At 44.2% G+C, this 15,643-nt stretch overlaps 1 protein-coding gene across 1 annotated transcript in view; it reads left to right on the top strand.

Moving 5' to 3' along the window:
- The window catches only part of erich3 (glutamate-rich 3), a 31,421-nt gene that overhangs the window by 1,403 nt on the left and 14,375 nt on the right, over positions 1 to 15,643 (top strand). Inside the window, exons 2-8 of the mRNA XM_056276907.1 lie at positions 1,154 to 1,247; positions 1,750 to 1,875; positions 1,976 to 2,047; positions 2,740 to 2,868; positions 7,950 to 8,108; positions 11,338 to 11,544; positions 14,365 to 14,542. Coding sequence (XP_056132882.1) covers positions 1,154 to 1,247; positions 1,750 to 1,875; positions 1,976 to 2,047; positions 2,740 to 2,868; positions 7,950 to 8,108; positions 11,338 to 11,544; positions 14,365 to 14,542 — 965 coding nt within the window. The remainder of the gene's footprint in view (positions 1 to 1,153; positions 1,248 to 1,749; positions 1,876 to 1,975; positions 2,048 to 2,739; positions 2,869 to 7,949; positions 8,109 to 11,337; positions 11,545 to 14,364; positions 14,543 to 15,643) is intronic.

Raw genomic sequence — 15,643 nt, 5'->3', positions numbered from 1 at the left:
AAGCAGTTAATCTTTAGATAGCGCTTTAACGTAGACCTAGCAGGTCTAAGCAGTTAATCTTTAGATACCACTTTAATGTAGACCTAGCAGGTCTAAGCAGTTAATCTTTAGATACCACTTTAACGTAGACCTAGCAGGTCTAAGCAGTTAATCTTTAGATACCACTTTAATGTGGACCTAGCAGGTCTAAGCAGTTAATCTTTAGATACCACTTTAATGTAGACCTAGCAGGTCTAAGCAGTTAATCTTTTGATACCACTTTAATGTAGACCTAGCAGGTCTAAGCAGTTAATCTTTAGATACCACTTTAACGTAGACCTAGCAGGTCTAAGCAGTTAATCTTTAGATACCACTTTAACGTGGACCTAGCAGGTCTAAGCAGTTAATCTTTAGATACCACTTTAACGTGGACCTAGCAGGTCTAAGCAGTTAATCTTTAGATACCACTTTAATGTAGACCTAGCAGGTCTAAGCAGTTAATCTTTAGATACCACTTTAACGTGGACCTAGCAGGTCTAAGCAGTTAATCTTTAGATACCACTTTAATGTAGACCTAGCAGGTCTAAGCAGTTAATCTTTAGATACCACTTTAATGTAGACCTAGCAGGTCTAAGCAGTTAATCTTTAGATACCACCATGACTTGCGGAAGACAATTCACCCTCTATGTAAAGCCAGCTCCGACATGCTCTGCTGACCCTATTCCAAAAAGAAATCCGTACCCGAGGTCCTAAAGCGTAAGAGGAAGACAGCAGTATGAAAGGGCAGATGGGTTAAGTGTGCCTCCTATCCCCTGTAAATCCCAGTGGGTAATCAAACACCTGTAATAGACCCCGCAGTTGTAAGATCCTGTTGTCCCACTCACAAACGCTGGAGGAAATCAAATCTGTGTTGGAAAACAAAGGCTCTGTTAGATAGGCCTGGCTATATCTGACCAATGACCTGATAGCAAGATTGGGTTAACGGCAACAAGATCACAACAAACAAACAAAAGCCGGTGCCATGGTCCTCCCTGGGATCCACATTCAGTTTTCTGTTAGTTTAAACCAAAAAAGAATAAACCTTATTCTAGAGAGACTTCATATGGTAACATGATGGAGGATGGAACAGCAAAATGTCTTAATTCAATACCTCATGTGTCATATTTCCCTGTAGACTTATTTCTGCATACAACAGTCTCACTGACAAACATCTTGCTGGATATTTCAACAATACTCGGATCAGGAGACATCTCCAAAGAGTTGGACTGGTATGTCATGATGATGATGGTGATGATGGCGGTGATGGTGGTGGTGATGAGACAGATAATAGCAATATTAACGTATGTCATTGTAAACCAGTTGAATATCTGGGTTCATTTCCAGCAGCTAGATAGAGAGAATTTTCCACACAGGACAAAACTGAGTGCTAAAAAGTTTAGTGCATTAAGCTTATCTTTACATGGCAATTTGACATGAAATCATTTGCATAGTCCTGATTCAGTAATCGCCAGACATCTGGTACATGAACTCATGTCACGCAGGCCAAAATGAGCATTAAGAACTATTTGCTAACATTAATTGATTGGTTTGCTTGTTGATTCTACTGTCTTTGTTGAGTTTGTGTGTGTGTGTGGGGGGGGGGGGGCAACATCATATTCAGTATCAAAACTCCCACAGCTTGTTCTGATCGTCCATTAAACAAAACCCCGGTAACTCATTTAAACCATAACTCATTTAAGTCTAAATTCATATTATATCTAATGCTTTTAGATCACCAGGAGTGGCCGTATTGTTCCAGACAAGGAGTACCGGCACAAGCTGATCCAGAGGGCTCACCAGAGACACATCAGAGAATGCCTGGCCCAGGCCATATTCCACAGGGTCTTGGAGATGGAGGTGAGAGACAACGTCCCAAAAGACAACAAACACCACCATCTTTGTCTGTGGCTCTCCTTGCATAATGCATGATGCAAATATTGTGCCTCCTCCCCTGCAGCGTGTCCATCAAATAGAGATCAAACGCAAACTGGAGGAGTTTGCCAGGCGAGAACGGGTGCATAAGATGAAGGTAGATTATTTCCCTGCGCAAGCACTTCCATCATACGACGGCAGCAGAGAAAATTGTTTTTGTGTGATGTCGGGTCATCCATCCATCAACCTATTTACTAACCTATCTGTCTATCTGTCTATCTGTCTGTTTCTCTGTTTTATCTATTGTTGTGTCTTAATACAGCAGATAAACCTAGAAGCAGACTGTTCAGTGATTTGTAAAATTTGATGTCACCTCTTCAAACATTATCTAATCTCATTTTGTATAAGAACTCTTCATACCGCAGTGGTTAGCACGGTCACCTCACAGCAAGAAGGTCCTGGGTTCGAGCCCCGAGGGAGTCTAACCTTGGGGTTCATCCCGGGTCATCCTCTGTGTGGAGTTTGCCTGTTCCCCCTGTGTCTGCGTGGGTTTCCTCTGGGTGCTCCGGTTTACTCCCACAGTCCAAAGACATGTAGGTCAGGTGAATCGGCCGTACTAAATTGTCCCTAGGTGTGAATGTGTGTGTGTGTGTTGGCCCTGTGATGGCCTGGCGGCCGGTCCAGGGTGTCTCCCCACCTGCTGTCAAATGACTGCTGGGATAGGCTCCAGCATCCCGCGACCCTGAGAGCAGGATAAGCGGTTTGGGTAATGGATGGATGGGAGGAACTCTTAATACATACAGCTGTGAGCAAATAAAAGCCAGCTAAGCTGAATGTTTTGCTTGGCAGGTGGAGCGCTCCAAAAGGTATGAGGAGGATGTCATCCACATCTTGTCCCCGCGCCCGCCCACGTGCCCGCGAGGTGCACGCAGGCAGCATTCTGGTCCAGAAGGAGAGCACTCAGAAACCTCCGAGTCGGTGAGTCATCTCTCCACCACGCTGCACCAGCAACTCGACTCAAAACAACACAACGCAGATCCCCAAAGAATGACAGCGACTGACACGGTGTCTAGTGTCTGTCATGCTTGTCAAGTTAAATCCCTTAATCACAATTTAGACCCAGAGGGCATTGCAGTAAAAGCTGGGAATCTGCAGGTACCTCCTCATTTGATATTACAACCCTATATTTGTGCCGATTCAATACGTATTGCAAAATTTCAAACATCACCGTGTCATAAATATTGCAATTTGATATTAGGGTTCTTTTTAAGGGCTCCATCGCCGTAAAATGTGAAAACTGCAATAGCCCAAAGAAAACCTCCAACAAAATGTGTTTTATTTGAAGCTCCCGTGTGTTACAAATGCTTGAAACATGACAATACTCCCCTGAGTAAACCATTCAAGAAATTCACATGAAAAAATTCAGAGATGTAGAGATCATTACCTCAGGCCTCTTTATTGTTTATTCATCTGTTCATTGTGATTCATGGCAAATGCTGCAATGTTAAAATCTTCACAGCTTACTGTCCTGATTTTTCACTGAATCGATGTCCCCCCCATCCCTCATATTATATTCTGTGCAGCGTACAACATCCCCTATCCTTAGACCCTCGATTCAGATGAGGAAAAACTCACAAACGATTAGTAATAATTTGAAAATTACCACTTAATGAAGCATCAAATGATTAAACGAGTTACAACGATGTGGGATATATACGATTAGTGCTTAAATTAAAGCGCAATAAACAAAGCTTAAAATTCCATGCGAAAACTTGCAACAACAGCGACACCCTGGTCAGAATTTGTAACTGCAGCTGCACTTGTGACGACATCAGAGAACAAACGGGTGCACGGTGGACCGACACAAACAAGTCAAATTGTAATGGCGTTTTGTTTTTGTTTTAATCATTTGCGTTCTTTATGAAACGGCATTAACAAAAGAAGATGAAATTAGCATTAGCGTCCACCAGGTCTGTGGCGCCTACTTAGGGCAACATGCATTATGTAAAACGCATCACTTCCTGTGCGACACTAACATTTCCTGCCGGTGAACTTACCAGTGCACCCGCGCAAGGCACTCGCGAGAGCTGGGGGAAATGTATTTTTTTTAATAACTTTATTATATAAACAAAATCTGACCATAACAATAACAAATTAGCAAATGGTACAGCTCAAGACTGAGCTATTACAATTTTTTTTTGTATTTCACAAATCAAAAAAATAAGGAAAAAATTAAATAAAGAAAAAAAGAGAGGTCTAATCAGAGATCAGTATATTTTTTTGTAAATATGCAAACCTTGTTTGGTTTGTATACGTTTCAGTGCTTTCTTAAATCTTATTAATTCATCCATGGAGACTAAGAATAGTGGCATGGCATTAATAAATCTAGATCTATGGATAAATTGTTTAGCCAAAATAATCAGGCTACCTTGCAGGCTGATAATTCTTGTGTGGCCCACTTCCTATCTTGACTGAGTATTCAGCTGTCCGGATGTGGTATGGTATAATCATCAAGCATACAGCTACAGAAGACACTAGCGGAGGACAGTAGCCAGTCAGTGGGCCTAACACAGGAATTATCAACCAATGAGGTGAAATCATAATGTAGACTACTAATAAGACACGTTAGCCCCTAGCTAACGGGTCTGACCCTTTAGCCGAGCAGTTAGCGATGTCGCCTTGTGGTGCAGTACACCCCGTATCGAATCCCGCACCGGGCAAGAAAATAACCAGTTACAATAACATATAAATAGGCTGTTATGACTCATACTGGATCAGTTATGGCACATCTACAGACTGTCTGTAGCTGTGTAATGAATGTGCTGTGCAATGTAGTTAATGTAAATCGTTACCAGGCATCCATTGCTCATTTCACTAAAACAGTCAAATACGTTCAGGATTTTTTCTCACTTTAATGTAATACAGCCTTTAAGACCAGGGGATGTATGACATTACCAAAATACCACAACACATCTAGACTCATATCACAATGTCCATATTAGTATATCCATATACTGACCAGCTCTAGTTGATACCACCACATCTATGAACATATAAATCACCATTCTTATCTGCATTTCAGTATTGATATGTGTGATGTTTTTTTGGTGGCAGCCATGTCCTGTTTTGGTTTAGGTTTAGGTTATTCATTCATTCATTCGTCAGTTGGTTTCATGAGATAAAGATCTTTTCCAAACACATGAAGCCAGCAATGGTCAAGGTTGATGTCTATAGTGGAGTCCAATAATTCCTCTCAGGTGATGGATGTCTTTCTGTTGTGTAACTACCTGCTCACACTGATAGTTGCCAGGTTTATGTTGACTCTTGAGTTGGAGCTCGCCAGTCCACCGTTTTTATTTGTGAGCGACAGGCCGTTTTAACTGAACTAAGTGGGATTAGATGTGTGTTATTGCAGCTTTTGAAACAGAGGAATGATTTGGGGGGGGGGGGCCAAAAACAAACAAAGGTCACGGTTGCGTGGTTGGTTTTTCATGGCTTTGATAGCTCTGTTGACCCACTCAAATCTCTCTCTCTTTTCTTCTCACTTCTGCAAACATTTTACCCGCCGGCATGTCCGGGCTTGTTCAAGACCTGCCAGCGGTGCTATGTCGCAGTCTACTCTGTAGGACATGTTGTTTAAAGGGGGGTATTTTTCTACTTTTTGACAAATTGGTATAACTACTATGTCTATGAAACACTTTTATGACGTTTTTTTTCACTAAAGGTTGATGTTTCACCAAACCTTGTTGTTGTTTCCAGTACTCCACACCCACCTCAGAATCAGATCAGAATCATGTTTATTGGCCATGGAATTTGAGTCCGGTTTCGTGGCTCTCTCAGTGTACTTAACATAGAATTAACAACGCTACAACACAACAATCGTCAGATATATACACATTGATTGACTTATACAGGTGAAATAAGAGGTGATAAAGTGCAGTGGTGCAGAGAATACATCAGAGGTGCTGAAATAGATGTTAGCAGGTTACTTACAAACATGCCTGAGGTAGATGGATATGACAGTGTACCCATATACGTACAATGTACAGTACAGTATATACACAATGGTTGGATTTATTTGACAGTGTTAAGCGTTCATTTGAATGACAGCCCGTGGAAAGAAACTGTTTTTATATCTGGTTGTTTTGGGGTACAGTGCTCTGTAGCGCCTACCAGAGGGGAGGAGTTGGAACAGGTTGTGACCAGGGTGTGATGGGTCTGCAGTGACATTGCCCGCCCGTTTCCTGAGTCTGGAGGTGTATAAATCCTGAATGGAGGACTTTTGAGCACCTCTAATGAAACAGGCTGTTTGATGGGTTATTAACTTAATAGTAGTATTATTCATAAGCTGCCACTCTGATTGGCTGTCAGTATTGCTGGCCCCACCCCTTCCCCCTGACTCAAACAATGACTGCTCAACCAGATGCTGCGTTGCTCTTGCCATGGGCGGCCTTACGCAAACTCTGTGTCGATTGTCCCTGGTGTGACATCACTCCGAGAGGCAATTCTGATTGGCTTGTTGAAATGGCGCTATTTGGTCCCATAAAACAGTTGGTGGAACAGAGATGTTATTTAAGTGCCGTGAAATCATGAAAATTGTACTCTTCATCCATCCATTATCAAAACCGCTTAACCTGCTCTCAGGGTCGCGGGATGGCAAAATCCACCCCAAGACTAGACAAATCTTGGTTTCTATAAAACACCCTTCCCTTTAAAAAGAAACCTACTGAGATCATTTCTAATCAGTAATGTTGCGAAAATACAAAGGAATGTATTTTTTCCCACCAGGAATGTGTAAAAGAATCACGACTAAATTTACTGCGGAAATGTTTTCAACAAAATGCACACACCACTTCTATGGATTACGGTCTAGTTACCAGTTTAGCACCAGGCTACAGTGGGTTGGATAGTGAAAGGGCTGCAGGTTGTATTCTTTATATAAACAGTGATAAATACTGCCGCAGTGCCGCAGGGCAACCTAACCCCTGTGTATTGTGTATTTATATATCAAATTGTTTGGAAGACTAGTATTACTAATGGTATTGGGACTAGAAGCCTAGTATGGACTTGCATTGATAGCAAGCGTTAGCAAAGTACAGTCATGCAATATAACAGGGGGTTATTGGCTATATTGTCACACGATTCTAATAACAACAGGTTCAGGAGTTCCTGTGATGGTGACTCCCAGGTTCCTGGGAGTCACCATCACAGAGGACCTCTCCTGGGCTGACAACACCTCAGCAGTGGTGAGTAAGGCACAACAACGCCTTTATTTATTGAGGAGGCTAAGGCGAGCCAACCTCCCCCAAAAACTGCTTGTCAACTTTTATAGACGCTCCATCAAGAGCATCCTAACAAACTGCATGACAGCCTGGTACAGCAGCTGCACCAAAGCTGACAAAAAAGCCCTCCAGCATGTTGTGGAAACAGCACAGGACATTGTTGGCATTGAGCTGCCTTCACTAGAACAGTTTCACAGCACTGGCTGTGTGAGGAGGGCTGAGAACATCATAAAAGATATTTATTACACACCCTGGACACCATCTGTTTCAGCCCCTCCCTTCAAGTAGGCGCTTCAGAGCAATCTGCACACGCACAAAGAGACTGAAAAACAGCTTCTTTCCAAAAGCTGTGGCACTAATGAACCCAGACATCTCCCCAGTCCGATGAGACTGATCTGCTGCAACCCTGGGCATGGGCAATATTTGCAGATATTTACTCACATGTCACTTTAAGCCACTTCATATCTGTCCACCGCACCTTCACTGCATTTTTGCTGATGATGTTTTTGCACCTCGTAAGTTGTATTTTATAGTTAACTGTATTGTATTTTATACCTTATACTGCTTATATTTTGCATTTATATTGTTTAGGCTCTACTTTTTATTGCTGATATTTTATATTTCTTATCTCTCTTATGTATGCACCATTTTAAGGTTGACACACCTGCAATTTCATTGTGCTTGGCACAATGACAATAAAATTCTTCTTGATTCTTCATTCTTGAACCATACACATACTGTAATAAACAGCAGTGTCTGTGGTTGTGTGACCTGCAGCCGGGCTCGTCTCGACCCAACACCGCCCCCGGGAAGATGCAGAGGCCGGTGCGTTTGAGGCCCATCCACAGCAACAGCACCACGGCCTCCCAGAAACGTAGGTCCCTTCACAGACATCAGGAGTCCTCCAATGAGACCGACCAGCCTTTCAACTGCACTGTGAGACCTTCTGCATGCTGTATTACACACACACACACACACACACACACACACACACACACACACACACACACACACACACACACACATACACATGCACTCACCCACATACGTATGTATGCCCATGCCCTCTCATGTACAATCTGTGTATCTTATACAGGATAAAGGTTTAACACAAACACAAATATTTTTGTCTACAAGTGTTTTCAATATTTAAAAAATAACAAGTTGTTGAACACTATCTAGTTCTGGTTCACTGCCCAAAGTTGAATTATAATACATGAATATCAATATCAAATGCAGATTACTTAGAATAATTACCAATGGCATATATTTACACAGTAACATATCCAGTAGTGTACAGTTTATTACTTTGTAAGTACTCAAGATATTTAGTGACTCATCATCGGTGGTCACTCAAAGCGAGTATGACTGTCCTCTCCATTGGGTTGTCTACTTGTGGGTCTTCAGATTGCGGTAGAGGCCGTCCGTGATTCACGTACTTTGGTTCAGTGTGGGCAGGGGAATGTGGTGGTGGTGGTTGAGTCTTTCTCTCTCTCTCCTTGCAGTGCAGTTGCTTTCTCTCTGCGGCACAGTGGAGTTCCATTTCATGACGTGCAGCTCCTTCCCGCTCGGATTTCTTCCAGGAGCACCTATCCAGTGCAATGTAGTCTCAGTTGCTCAATGTGATATTGAATTCTTCAGACTGGTCTTGATATTGTCCTTGAAATAATTATTTTGCCCGCCGGGAACTTGGTGACTTTCCTTCAGCTGGGAGTACAGGATCTGTTTGGGGAGACGTGTGTTGGACATGCAGATGACATGGTCTGTCCATCGGAGGTGGTGCTGCATTATTGTAGTGGTGATGCTAGTCATGTTGGTTTCTTCCGGAACACTGATTTTGGTGTGTCTTCCTTCGAGCTGATTCTCAGGATCTTTCGTAAGGATCTTTGGTGGTATTTTTCCAGGGCTCTCAGGTGCCTGTTGTAGGTGGCCCGTGACTTTGCTCCAGCAGGGTGGGGAGAACAACAGCTCTGTAGACCAGGAGTTTTGTTTGGGCCTTTAGGTCTCGGTCTTCAAAGATTCTTTTCCTGAGTCTGGCGTAAGCTCCACTGGCACAATTCAGGTGATGGTTAACCTCAGAGTCGATGTCAGCTTTTGAGGAGAGAGGCTACCGAGGTAGGGGATGTGAGCAGCGTTTTCAAGAATTTTGTTGTCCACTTTCATGGTGGTCTGGGTAGATGGCTGGCTGGGTGGAGGTTGATATATGACCTGGGTCTTCTTGATGTTTAATGCTAGACCTAGGGATCTGTATGCCTCGGCAAAGGCATTCAGAATGTGCTGGAGGTCTTCTGTGGAGTGTGCTACCATGGCATTGTGATTTGCATATTGAAGCGCCATGGTGGTGGTGTTGCAGACTTTGCTCTTAGCCTTTTGAACCTATTAAGGTTGAAGAGCCTCCCATCAGTTCTGTATAGGATTGGAATCCTCCATGGCAGCTCTCCCCAAGTGAGGTAAAGTATGGCAGCAATAAAGATGGCAAACAGGGTGGGTGCGATGATGCATCCCTGTTTGACCTCGGTTTCCACAGTGAAGGGCTCTGACTCAGAGCTGCTGTTGCTGAGAACTGTGACTGACATGCCGTCATGTAAAAACCTCAATATTCTGACGTATTTGTCAGGGCAGCCATATCTTGATACTGAGTCAAAGGCTTTTGTCAGGTCAATGAAAGCCATGTACAAAGGCTGCCTTTGTTCATGGCATTTTTTCTGGAGTTGACATGCTGTAAATATCATGTCTGCTGTACCTCTGGATGGGCGGAAGCCACACTGAGATTCTGGGAATACTTCTTCGGCCAGTGGTAGCAGTTGGTTTGCGAGGATGCGAGCAAGGACTTTGTCAGTTGTTGACAGGAGTGAGATGCCCCCTGTAGCTTCCACATTCCGCCTTGTCCCCTTTCTTGAATATTGCCACTATTAGAGCATCCCTGAGCTCTGAGGGAAGTTCTTCTATTTCCCAGACCTTGAGGAGGAGGGCGTGGTTGTGATACAGGAGCTCTGGTTCACGTTCCTTTAAGTTCTCAGCTGGGACCCCATCTGGTCCGGCAGCCTTGTTGTTCTTAAGGATCTTGATGGCATCTTGAACCTCTGTCATGGTGGGAGGTTCCTCATTGTCTTCTCTGATGGGGCTCTGGGGAATGTGGCTGGCAATGTCTGGTTCAGTTGTGCCTTTGTGGTTGAGGAGTTTCTGGAAGTGCTCCTTCCATTGGACATTAATGGACTCGTTGTCCTTCAGCTGCCTGTCTTTTGAGCGCAGGGGGTTTAAGCCGCAGTTGCTTGGACCATAGACGGCCTCACCCGCTGTATCCTGTCTGTCAGGAAGACGCCGGCTTTCCTGCCGCAGATCAGGGATTCAAACCCCGGTTGGAACGAGTCTCCAGTAAGAGCCTGTGGCTTAAACTCCTAATGCTATAGAAGCCAACCACCTCTCAGATGTACGTCGCTTTGGATAAAAGCATCTGCTAAATGACATTGTAAGTTTTTGATTCACTGACAGGTGGGGGCCGGTACAGTGAGCTGGGTGAGTTTGGAGTGGAGGATATCTGGGGTGATGGTGTTGAACACTGAGCTCAAGTCCACAAACAGGACTCTTGCGTATGTCCCTGGGAAGTTGAAGTGATGCAAAATGTAGTGCAGTCCCATGATGACTGCATCATCCACTGACTTGTTTGCCCAGTAGGCAAACTGCAGGGGGTCCAGTAGGGGGCCTATGATGTCCTTCAGGTGGGCCAACACCAGTCTCGCAAAGGATTTCATGACCACAGATGTCAGGGCGACAGGCCTGTAGTCATTTAATACTGAGATACAGGGTTTCTTGGGGACCAGGATGAAAGTGGAGCTTTTTAAGCAGGGGGGACTTCACAAAGCTCCAGTGATCTGTTGAAGATCAGTGTGAAGATGGGGGCAAGCTGGTCAGCACAGGCTTTCAGGCAGGAGGGAAACACGCCATCCAGGCCTGGTGCCTTCCTGATCTGCTGTCTCTGGAAGAGCTGACACACATCCTCTTCACAGATCCTGAGTGCAGGTGGGGGGTAAGTGGGAAGGGGGGAGGGGCTGGCAGATGGTGTAGTTGGTTATGTGATGTGGCCAGAGAGGGAGAGGGGTGCAAGAGTGGGGTTTATCAAATGTGCGATATTAGTAAAGTTTGATTTGATGGCTTTGGTTCCCAGATGGCCAAGGAGCCCAGGATGCATTTGACCACGATGGAGTTCTCCCGTGGCATCTCCCCTTACTGTCTCCCTATCATCAACAACTTCGTCACCCCAGTGCCTCCCTCCACCAAGAGAAAAGACAGGGGTTCAAAGGTCAATACCAGCATCTTCAGGGGCCGCAGATTGCGCCCCACCACTGCTCCTGGTGGAGCTGATGCCACCGAGGTATGTCTCTCTCTCCCCCATTATCACTGTATGTGTGTGCTTGTAGTGTTCCCCTGTAAACATGTTAATTCCAACAGGAAATTCGTCATCCCATGTTAATTATGTAGAAATCCCTTTAGACCAATCAGGGACAGTGTTGGAAACCAAATTTCTAGGAAAATCTTAAACAGTATATGAGCTTGGTAATAATAGTAATGATAATAAGTTTATTTGCATTGCACTTATCAAAGCAGAGTTAAAAGTGCTTTAAATAAAGCTAAAACCAAAATAATGTCTAAGTAAAAATAACCAGCAAATAGAATGAGCCATGATGAAACAGCTTGATGTGTATAATGATGAGTTGGATTAATCTTTTGATGAGTTTTGATTTGTCTTTGTGAGAAAATGTAATGATGATTAGCAATGAACAGACTCATATTGATATTTCAAGAAAGCAGAGGGGGGTAAATATCAGGTCAAAGTTTTAATTAGCTAAATAAATGTCACCTATAAGCAGCCTTGGATTAACACAATTTACAATTTCATTAAGCCAACGCATTTATCCAAAGCAACGTACATCTGAGGGGTAGCTAGCTTGTATAGCATTAGGAGTCTAATGCCACAGACTGTTACCGGAGACTCGTCCCAAACGGGGTTTGAACCCCTGGTCTCCGGTGGGAAAGCCAGTGTTCTTACCTACTGAGTTATCCAGCTACAGATGTGTACAGCGTGGTGCCCTAGGGTGACCACACTTGAAGTGCCCCTCCTCCTCCCACTTTACATGTGAAAAAGTGAAATTTACTATGGGTATAAAGACTATAGATTTACAATAACTTCTAGCCAAATTACAGGCTTGACACACATACTACAGAAAAATGTAAGACCCAACCAAAAAAAACCTCACACCATAAAAAGACATGAGCGTACAAATGCCATACTAGCCCTTACACCGATGCTCAAATCTGAATGCAACATTCCATTCCAATATCCAAGCCGCTTATCCGAATTCGGGTCGTGGGATGCTGGAGCCCATCCCAGCAGTCATTGGGCGGCAGGTGGGGAGACACCCAGGACAGGCTGCCAGGCCATCACAGGGCTGACACATTCACACCTAGGGCCAATTTTAGTATGGCCAATTCACCTGACCTACATGTCTTTGGACTGTGGGAGGAAACCGGAGCACCCGGAGGAAACCCACACAGACATGGGGAGAACATGCAAACTCCACACAGAGGACGACCCGGGATGACCCCCAAGGTTGGACAACCCCGGGGTTCAAACCCAGGACCTTCTTGTTGTGAGGTGACCGTGCTAACCACTGCGCCACTGAACCGCCCCCAATGCAACATCCATTATCCATTATCTTAACCACTTATCCTGCTCTCAGGGCCGCGGGGATGCTGGAGCCTATTCCAGCAGTCACTGTGCAGCAGGAGGGGAGACACCTTGGACAGGCCGCCAGTCCATCACAGGGCCCACACACACACACACACATTCATATCTAGGGACAATTTAGTATGGCCAATTCACCTGACTTACATGTCTTTGGACTGTGGGAGGAAACCAGAGCCCCCAGAGGAAACCCACGCAGACACAGCTAGAACATGCAAACTCCACACAGAGGACAACCCCCAAGGTTGGACTACCCCGGGGCGCAAATCCAGGACCTTCTTGCTGTGAGGCGACCGCGCAAACCACTGCACCACCGTGCCGCCCCCAATACAACATGTCATGCTAAATATTATTTCCATCATAAATGGCCTGTATGAGGCCTAAATGCAAAACCATTACACTGTGTCTAAAAAAATCATCACACCCATACACCAAATAAGGCAAGCCCAATAACACCCATCACAAGCATGCATTTCAAAGGCTGAATGATCACAGAGCACCAGGTGAGGTGATGGAGGTACAGGGAATAGCACACTAAGACAATGTATTGCAGTGTGTAGGCTATTAGAAACTGTGGTTGCCTTGTTCTGTTTTCCGAAACAGAAATTAAAAGAAATAAAACCAGAATAGTGATTTAATTTTCATTTCACAATCCGCAGACGAAAAGGCATTTTACGCTTTCCTGGTCAGATGTGATGGCAGATAGGTGGCACTGCATCATTGTGGACTCGACTGTGATTTGGGGGAGGGGGGGCACTTCCACCCAATCACAATTCTCTCTATATATACATATAATATATATTGTGTCAATGGTTTATTATGTACCCATTTGCATCTCTTCCAGTAAATAATATATAGAGAAATTATGACAAAGATTTTAAAAGTCTAGTCGTCATCTTAATCGTTTGGTGCCCCCGGGCACTCGCCCGATGTCATATATGGATAATCTGGCCCAGCCTGTACGCCAAGTGGTCTGTTATGTCAAAATCAGGCTTGTAATGTCTGATAGTCAGTATAACTAACAAAGGAATCCATAGTTAGAGACAGACCTACAGCATCCACCCCCTTTGTAAGATTATTACAGGGTACAACAGACAATTAAAATGCAATTTTTTCCATTTTTCATCAATTGTAATTATTTTGATTATTGTTACATAAAGCATTGTCAAATGCACCCACTTGTTAAGATCATCAATTAGGGTTAGGGAGTGATGACTTTTAAAATATCATGTCAAAATAGCACTTAGCTGGTCAATAACAACGAATTAACTTTTATGTCATTAAAGCTATCATGTACATCCAGTGTAGCATTTATTACCCTGTTTACAAGCGTGTTTGGATGAATTAACAGCAAACTGACGATGACTCGCTCTCATTCTCTCTCTCTCCCTCTCTCTCATGTTAATTAAACCCTGATCCTGAATGTCCTGCCATTTTTCTGCCCGGGAGTCTCCCATGTTGAGGACGTCTGTACAACAGAGTCAAGTTCGCGTCCACATGGTGTTCTTTGGCAAATCGGTGCATCTCTCCCACGACCTGATTGACATGAGGGACGAGGTCAAAGTCTTCCAGCAACACTGTGGAGGAGAGAACCTGTGTGTGTACAAGGGCCGACTCCATGAAGGAGGTCAGTGTGCCTGGCTGTGTGTGTGTGTTTGAGAGCTATATATGCTATGTATAGGGTTTCTGGAGTCGCCAGTAGTTTAAGCAATAGATGGAATTGCTTCCTGTTCACTACGTTGCTTCAAAATAAATAGGAGAATCTAACATAATGTATGACGATGTAGACATGAAGTAAACAAGTTTAGTGCAAGACATTACCTGAAGAAAGAAGAAAGTGAGCCAGTTCTGGATTGGGGAGCACGGTGGTCCAGTGGTTAGCGCTGTCACCTCACAGCAAGAAGGTCCTGGGTTCGAACCCTGGGGTTGTCCAACCTTGGGGGTCATCCCAGGTCATCCTCTGTGTGGAGTTTGCATGTTCTCCCCGGGTCTGCGGTAGGTTTTCTGCGGGTGCTCCGGTTTCCCCCACCATCAGAAAGACATGCCTGTTAGGGTTAGTACTCCTGTCTGTGCCCCTGACTGAGGCATGGCGAGACGAACTGGAGTTGGTCCCTGGGTGCTGCAGCTGCGCACTGCTCCTAGCTACACAGCTAGGATGGGTTAAATGCAGAGCGTAATTTCCCTACGGGGATTAATAAAGTATCTCAAAAAAAAAAACTTTTTATCTCCATCCAATCTTTTAACTTATACCAACGATCAAATGTGGAACCAGGGAAAGTTTTTTTGGCATGTTGCCAGGAATACTCCTTTTTTTAACTTTAATAAGTTCTTCAGATCTTCTCTTTGACATGGTAGAACTGCTCCGCACCATCATAATAGCAACTCTTCTATACGGTGCAGAATCCTGGACCCTAACAAAAGCTATGGAGAAAAAAATACAAGCCTTTGAACTTAGAGCTAGCTTATAGAAGAATGCTGCAAATCCCATACACAGCCACGCCACCAACACTGAAGTGCTGAACAGAGTTAAGGAAGCTATTGGTCACATGATAGTTTACTGACAATGGTAAAAAAAAAAAAAGGAAATTAAACTGGTTTGGGCACGTTTGCCGAACGGAAAGGACACTTGCAAAGGACATCCTGCAAGACCTGGAAGAAGGGACTAGGAAGAGAGGGAGACCGAGGAAAACCTGGGTAAACAGCACCGGAGAACGGCTACAGATGAGCG

Source organism: Lampris incognitus, chromosome 3, assembly GCF_029633865.1.
Source record: "Lampris incognitus isolate fLamInc1 chromosome 3, fLamInc1.hap2, whole genome shotgun sequence".
In the NCBI taxonomy this organism is placed as follows: domain Eukaryota; kingdom Metazoa; phylum Chordata; class Actinopteri; order Lampriformes; family Lampridae; genus Lampris; species Lampris incognitus.
The sequence above is the reverse complement of the archived record's forward strand: the minus strand, read 5'-3'. Positions and strand labels throughout refer to the sequence as shown.